The 7,417-nt window shown below is 34.5% G+C and overlaps 2 protein-coding genes across 3 annotated transcripts; one reads left to right on the top strand and one right to left on the bottom strand.

Annotated features, from left to right (window-relative positions):
- The first annotated feature begins 712 nt into the window (after positions 1-712).
- On the top strand, positions 713-2,899 carry LOC116118753 (putative pectinesterase/pectinesterase inhibitor 24). Of its 2 annotated transcripts, XM_031404728.1 has the most exons (3): positions 713-1,097; positions 1,128-1,739; positions 2,223-2,899. In XM_031404728.1, the coding sequence occupies exons 1-3, from the start codon at positions 713-715 to the stop codon at positions 2,897-2,899; spliced, it is 1,674 nt and encodes a 557-aa protein (XP_031260588.1). The 2 variants fall into 2 exon arrangements, with proteins under 2 accessions (XP_031260588.1, XP_031260587.1); XM_031404727.1 differs by having other exon boundaries at positions 713-1,739.
- Positions 2,900-3,629: 730 nt separating this feature from the next.
- LOC116118740 (probable pectinesterase/pectinesterase inhibitor 25) lies at positions 3,630-7,012 on the bottom strand. Its single transcript, XM_031404712.1, has 3 exons — positions 6,353-7,012; positions 4,507-4,849; positions 3,630-4,411 (listed from the first exon to the last, which is right to left on the bottom strand). The coding sequence occupies exons 1-3, from the start codon at positions 7,010-7,012 to the stop codon at positions 3,711-3,713; spliced, it is 1,704 nt and encodes a 567-aa protein (XP_031260572.1). The 3' UTR covers positions 3,630-3,710.
- Positions 7,013-7,417: the final 405 nt, after the last annotated feature.

Below are 7,417 nucleotides of genomic sequence, written 5' to 3'. Positions count from 1 at the left end.
ATTTAATGAATCAAGGGTATTATGTATTAGTTAGATAACGAAAATCTTACTTAAAAAACTGATTGAAAATCCTAACAACATACTGATGGAAGGGATAAATTGTTATTTGAGATACCTGAAAAAGAATTTTGTTTTCAGTGAAACTTAAGGTGTAAATTTTATTAAACTCTACAACAAATTATATCAAAAGTTCTGTATTCTATTCTACAGCTAAAAAAGATATTAAAAAACCCATTGTGAACATAAATTACAAAACCTCAAACATAAACTACTAGAAAATAAATACAAGTATCTTTGTCATATTACAAATTCATGTATTAAAATATCAAAAGTTTCGAATTATATATAATAATATTTATACAAATACAGAACCTAAAATCGTAACCGTGTCTGTCTCCACTTAATTTATTATCAACTTTCAATTTTTAAAAATTATAATCACTTCACCAGAAAAATTATAAGTCAAACATGAGAAACACTCCAAATATTACAACTTTGAGCTTGAAAATTCCTTTGTTATGTTTCTTTTATTAGCAATTTAAAGCCTTAGTGCCTCGCACGTACCACCCCGCGTTACGAATATTTTTATCTAATCGCTCTTCATGATCTCTTAATAATCTCCCTAAATAAAATCACACCCATCCACCATTCCAAAATGTGCATTAAACCCCCAACACATTTCATCTCCAAGCTCTTCTGAATCATCATCAACATGTCCTCATTTAGATCCTACGGCAAGGTTGATGCACTTGACCAGGTCCGCCTCGAGGCCCGCCGGAAAACGAGGCGACGAATTGCCATCATCAGCCTGTCTTCCGTCCTTCTCATTGGTATTATTGTTGCTGCTGTTGTGGGAACTCGTGCTAGTAAAGACCCTGGAGAGCATTCCAAGAATGTTTATGGGGCAATTCCGGCTTTGATCAAAGCTGCCTGTGATGTAACATTGTATAAAGATTCTTGTTACAGTAACCTCATTAATGCCACTAAGGACTCATCAATGACGCCCAAAGACGTGTTCAAGTTGTCGATGAGAGTCGCCTGGAATGAACTTTCCAAAGCCTCCGAATATTTCTCCGAAAATGGTAATGATTATACTAGTGTTACTACTGGCAATTTTTCTGTTGCAGCCTGGAAAAATTGTAAGGAACTTCTCGGACTGGCTTTGGATCATGTCAATGATTCGATATATGCGATCGATTCGGTGGATGATCTCAAGACATGGTTGAGTTCAGCTGGAACGTATCAGCAAACTTGCATTGACGGGTTTGAAGAAGAATCGGAAGGAAAAAAGACAGTAACTTTCCACCTGAAGAACTCCACCGAACTGATCAGCAATAGCCTGGCGATTATATCCTGGATTGCGAAGATTACGAAGTCTGTGCAAATGAGGAGATTAATGAACAACCCGGAAGGCGAAAACAAGCCGAGTTGGTTGAAATCAAGAGATCATAGGATGCTAATTGAAAGTTCGGATCACCTGAAGAGGGCAGCAAATGTGGTTGTGGCAAAAGATGGGACTGGAGGATACAAGACAATCAGTGCTGCCCTGAAGGCGGTTCCTGATAAAAGCAAGAAGAGGTTCATAATCTATGTGAAGAAAGGAAATTACACTGAAAATGTGAGGGTAGAAAAGCCTAAACAAAATGTTATGATAATTGGAGATGGAATGAATCAAACAATTGTCTCTGGAAGCCTCAATTTTGTTGATGGAACTCCTACATTTTCAACTGCAACATTTGGTAAGTTCGCTTTTGTTACCCGGATGCTTAAGAGTCTGTTTAGTTGGGCTTGTCTATTGACTAAAAAAGTTTATTTAAAACCCAGTAATTCCCCTCCAAGTATTACTAACTTCAATGGCTAAAGATCATAAGAAAAAATGTTACTTTTAGAATTTTAAATAAGCTATTTTATGATTTATGAGAGAAACTTAATCGCATAAATTTTTTTGAGCTTATTTAAAGTATCGAAAATTTAAAAATATCTTTATTTTATTATATAAATTTAACTCGATTAATTTTCTATATTAACCTCATTTTTGGTAAAATAATATTAGGATGCTCTTTTACATTTTTCTCTCCAAATAACTAAAATTTTTGTTTACAAAATCTCTACTCTAATAACCTTCTCCTCCATAAGCTTTACCAGAAGAAAACGAATCAAACAGACCCAAAATTTTGTTGAAATTTTGCTTTCCTTTTAACCTGAACTTCTCCTCTTTGCAGCTGTATTCGGTAAAGGTTTCATTGCTCGAGATATGGGGTTCCGGAACACTGCCGGTCCGCAGAAGCACCAAGCGGTGGCCCTAATGGCATCGGCCGATCAAGTAGTTTTCTACCAGTGTCAAATTGACGCCTTCCAGGATTCTCTCTACACACATTCAAACCGTCAATTCTACAGAGAATGCGACATATATGGTACAATTGATTTCATTTTTGGAAACTCGGCAGTAGTCCTCCAGAACTGTAACATTCTAGCGAGAAAACCAATGCAGGGACAAAAAAACACCATCACTGCCCAAGGCAAAGTTGACCCTAATCAGAATACAGGAATTTCCATTCAGAATTGCACCATTTCCCCGTACGGAAACCTGACAGGAGTGAACACATTCCTTGGAAGGCCCTGGAAAAATTATTCAACTACAGTTTTTATGCAATCAATTATGGGAAATTTGATTCATCCGAAAGGGTGGTTGCCCTGGACTGGAGATTCAGCTCCGGACACTATATTTTATGCGGAGTATGAAAATTTTGGCCCTGGAGCTTCAACAAAAAATAGAGTTAAGTGGAAGGGATTGAGAAAAATTTCTGCAAAACAAGCTGAAAAGTTTACAGTGAAGGCATTTTTGCAGGGGAAGAAGTGGATTTCGGATGCTGGAGTTCGCTATAAACCTGGACTTTGATCAAACACTTTTTGTTCTGAGAAATATTGTTTTGTTTTTATTTCTATTTAGTGTTTTTTTTTTTTTTTTTTTCATTTCGGACATTCATATATGAGCTGTTTTATTTTATATACATATACGTGACATACTGATTGACTATTGAATTTGAAAATTTTAATAAAGGATTTATTTTTTGAGCCAATTGGGATTAATTATTAATATTTGGTTGAATTAAATACAAAATTTTTGTTAAAGATGATGGGAATTACAAAGAAAATGATGCCAATATTTCATTACTTCATTAACAAGCTTCATGATTCTCCTTAAAACAAGCCCATTTAGTAAACCATAACTCAACCTACAAGAAGGATCCATGATTTTTACAAGCCTCCTACCACATATATCATATGCAATATTATAACTATTAAAGACTCTATATAATCATGTGATATCATGTCAATAATGCTATAAGTTAATACATTTAGATTAAATGTTAATTATATGAAAAAAATGACTATACTATTGGAATCTCATGTCACTCATACTATAAGATATTGTATTTGTCTTATCTATATATTTTTTTTTATTCTCATCTACCGTTATGATCAATGTGATAGTTATTAAATGAAAAAAAATATGTGTATAGGCATGTACAAAATCAAGTAATATCTATCTTCAAGTAATATTAAATGTGTATTATTGCAAAATTAAATGAATTTCTATTACAATTAAATGAATTTATTCAGTCTCAAACCATTACAAATACGCTACACCATTAAACACAAAGAATGAAAATTTTCTCTTACAGTAATTAATTACCTACCTTACAATCTTAATTTAACACTAATAATCCTCCGGAAAAAGGAACATCAGTATTAGGCAACCAAGTATCCCCCATTGTAAAATTATACACTGTAAAATTCAAAGCCTGTGACGCATTCATCAAGTTATAACCTTGCCATTTCACCCTCCTGGAAGTTTTTGCTCCAGGTCCAAAATTCTGAAACTCCCCATAATATAAAGTATCCAGTCCAACTGTTCCATTCCATTCAAGCCACCCCACAGGACTTATCAAATTTCCAATGTAAGACTGCATGCAAACCGTCCTGGAATACTCTTTCCAGGGTCTGCCAAGGTAGCTCAATGTGGAGTTCAAGTCCATTGCCAAGTCCGGAGCAGCCTGAATGGTGCAGTTATGGATTGAAATTCCAGTGTTTTGATTCGGCTCGGTTCTTCCTTGAGCTGTGAACGCGTTCTTCTGATTTGCCATCGGTTTCCTGGCGTATAAATTGCAGCTCTGGAAGACAGCAGCTGCGTTGCCGAAAATGAAATCAACTGTGCCATATATGTCGCATTCTCTGTAGAATTGCCTGAGGGAGTGGACGTAAAGAGTGTCTTGATAGCCCTCGAAGCTGCAACGATAGAATGTGGATAAATCCGCATTGTTCCTCAATGCAACTGCCTGGTGTTTTGCAGGGCCAGCCGTGTTCCTGAATGTAACATCAACCGCTACAAATCTCTCGCCTGAGACAGCTGCATTTAATAAAAATCGAAGTTAGGACTCATCGTCGATTGATCATATACATGTTAATAACTATGGTAACGTATAAATCAAAACTCTTAATTACCGAAGGTTGAAGAATTATAAGTAGTCCAGCCATCGAGGACACTATGATTTCCGGTAATGACAGTGCGATTAATTCCGTCTCCGATCAGAAAAATGTTCTTCTTATACTTGGGCACGACTACATATTCTTCATAGTAACCTTGTTTTACGTAGATTATGAAGTATCCATCTTCAGGCATTGAGTTATTTGGAGCAAATGCAATGGCGTCTTCAATGGTTGTGAAGTTATCTGTTCCATGTTGGCTGACAATCACAGTTTGGTTGACGAGAATTCCTTGGTTTTCTAATTCATCAAGAGTTCTTTCTCCTTGATGGCACTTAATGCAAGACCCCTTCCTTAGAACCTGAAACCAAGTTAATTACATCAATATTAAACCCAAATGAGTAATTCCTACGTAAGATAGTCTTCGTTACTTCATTTTCCTAATCATAATTTATCAATAATTATTGTAATGAATATATAATTTTAATTAAAAAATTATACGAATACCTATAACTTTCAATTATAATTCAATAAATATAAGAAGAAATTTGAAGATGGATAACAGACCGAGGAAAAAGTTAATGCAAACGTAAGACAAAATTGACCAAGTCAAGGATGACGTCTACGCGTAATCCCGAAATTGATACAGCTGGCATGGAGGAGCAATTGTTAAGAGTTGAAAATCCCAAACCCACGTGACGCTGAGTCGCTAACTTAGGTATGTGCTCCTCAAGTTGCAAATTTTTACTTTACACAAAACCCTCCATTTTGTCTTCTACTTGTTGCTAAAAAATTACTTTTAAATTAAATATTAATAATTCAAAAAACTTTATATACAACGTTTTAATTAATTTCATTTTTCCCCACTTATAATTAACTCATCTATTTCGTTTAAAAAGTACAGAGATGACTTTCATTATAAGTGGTTTTATTATAGCCATAGGATATAACATTCAAAGTTTATCTATCTAGAGTGATATTACAGACTACAGAGTATTAAGTATATTTAAAATTTTGTATACAAAGCAATATGATATTACCCTTAATTTGAAATCATTTAATCTTATTTATTACGCATTATATCATCTTAATTTTCATTTTAAACGTAATTATATTTTATTCATTTTCAAACATACTAAAAAAATAGAATAAATTTTACAATTAAAAAAAAAAACCTAAATTTTTCATCTTCTTAAAGATTATTTTAAAAATTCCAAACTTACAAATTAGGGGATGCCGAAGTTTAAATGTAAGTGGATCTAGTCTAGGTCTTATAGTATATGCATATATTTAGGATCACTCAAATCATATGACGCGTATTTGACCATGTGCTTGACTTAGACTTATTATTTTTATTGACTATTAATTAACTAAAATATTAACTTTACAAAGATCTATTGGGCCCCAAAAAGATTTTAGTTGTGACCCATTTCTCAATGCACTCATTTCACCAAATCTACCCTCACTCCACTCTCTTTTTGGCCGAGCTCAAAATATTAACAATATGACACTCTTTTCTCAAAATTAAAAAAAAAAAAAAGACCCAATTTGGCCATTTTACCACCTATAAATTCTCTTCGTAATCACCAATTCTAAGCAACCAATAACTCAATTAATTTTTATAAGATTTTGATGTACTATAGTATAGTTAATGGGTCGGTTCTAACAACTTCAAATTTCAACCAAAAAAAAAATTCAAAAACCCTAAAAATATAAATTCAAATTATAATATACGTAAAATCAACAAGTATTATATAACAGGGTTTTTTTTTTCAAAAGAGAATTTTTATAATAATAATAATAATAATAATTAAATTAGCTCAATATATACTTAAATGAAAATTCATAGATATAGTTTGTTTACCTTGATAAGAGTTTCGAGCGGTTCACGAACCGGGTTCGGGTTTTTCAAAAACCGGTTTTTCGACCCTTTACTTCTCTTGTTCTTCTTCAAGTTCCTGTCCAACGCGTGAGTCACCAGACCGAGCGAGACACTGTACAACTGGGTCACATTCGAGAGCGGTTCATACAAAGCACTAGCAATGCCACTCTTCGACTCAGCGAGACTATCAAAACAAGTGTGCTGATTCGTGACGATTCCACTGAGCAAACTCGTGACTCTGTCGACAAGTTCATCACCCAACGACTCGGCAGCCTTGAGCTCATTTCCAATGGACTGGAGGTAATCCACATTGAGGTCCATGAGTTGCCAGCAGTCTTCCAAGGCGCCAAGCTCGAGGTGGGTGAGCTTGGAGCGTTGTTTTTGGTGGGTGAGGGTGTGTTTGATAGTTTTGGAGAGTTTTTGGGCTTGCTTAAGAGACTGTTTGATGGAGAACTTGCCGTAGTTGTACGGGTTGGAAGGGGAGGGGTTGAAGGTGGAGAGAAGGGAGCGGCAGAGCTTGGGGTAGGTGGTGGATTTGCAGGCGAGAGAAGGGGATTGAGATTGTGAAGAGGTGAGTTGAAGGAAAGAGAAGATGAAGATGAGAGGGAGAAAGAGAAGAAGAGAGATGGATGGAGAATTCATTTATGATTTATTAAAAGAAAGATAGAGAGATAGAAGAAGATGAGTGTTTGCATGTAAAGAGAGTGGAAGTATATATAGAAATTAAAGCTCTTGTGATAGGCATGGGCTAGTTGCATTCTTTATGAATGGGGTAAAGTATTGCTTTTATCACTAATAAGTTTGTTTATATAGATTAATTCATGTCAAATTGATTATTTGAATACAAGTGAAGAAAAGGGTTTTTATATGTTTAAGACGTTTGAGGGTAAATGTGGAGTGCATACATATTTCATATAATATAAAGAATTTATGAATTCATAATTTATGCCACATTTGCTTTAATGTTCAATATTTTACTTTTCCTCTTAAATTAATATAATCCTAACTCTAGAGAATGTTTATAACAATTTTTAAACATATAGAGTA

This window comes from Pistacia vera, unplaced genomic scaffold, assembly GCF_008641045.1.
Source record: "Pistacia vera cultivar Batoury unplaced genomic scaffold, PisVer_v2 Contig858, whole genome shotgun sequence".
Classification (NCBI taxonomy): Eukaryota; Viridiplantae; Streptophyta; class Magnoliopsida; order Sapindales; family Anacardiaceae; genus Pistacia; species Pistacia vera.
The sequence above is the reverse complement of the archived record's forward strand: the minus strand, read 5'-3'. Positions and strand labels throughout refer to the sequence as shown.

What these genes read in the sequence shown, in the direction of transcription:
- LOC116118753 (XM_031404727.1), top strand. Translation starts at nt 713, where the DNA reads ATGTCCTCATTTAGATCCTACGGCAAGGTTGATGCACTTGACCAGGTC. An exon ending in ATTTTCAACTGCAACATTTG is followed by an intron (nt 1,740 to 2,222) that starts GTAAGTTCGCTT and finishes TCCTCTTTGCAG; the next exon opens with CTGTATTCGGTAAAGGTTTC.
- LOC116118740 (XM_031404712.1), bottom strand. Translation starts at nt 7,012, where the DNA reads ATGAATTCTCCATCCATCTCTCTTCTTCTCTTTCTCCCTCTCATCTTC. An exon ending in CGCTCGAAACTCTTATCAAG is followed by an intron (nt 4,850 to 6,352) that starts GTAAACAAACTA and finishes ACTTGGTTTCAG; the next exon opens with GTTCTAAGGAAGGGGTCTTG. An exon ending in TTATAATTCTTCAACCTTCG is followed by an intron (nt 4,412 to 4,506) that starts GTAATTAAGAGT and finishes TATTAAATGCAG; the next exon opens with CTGTCTCAGGCGAGAGATTT.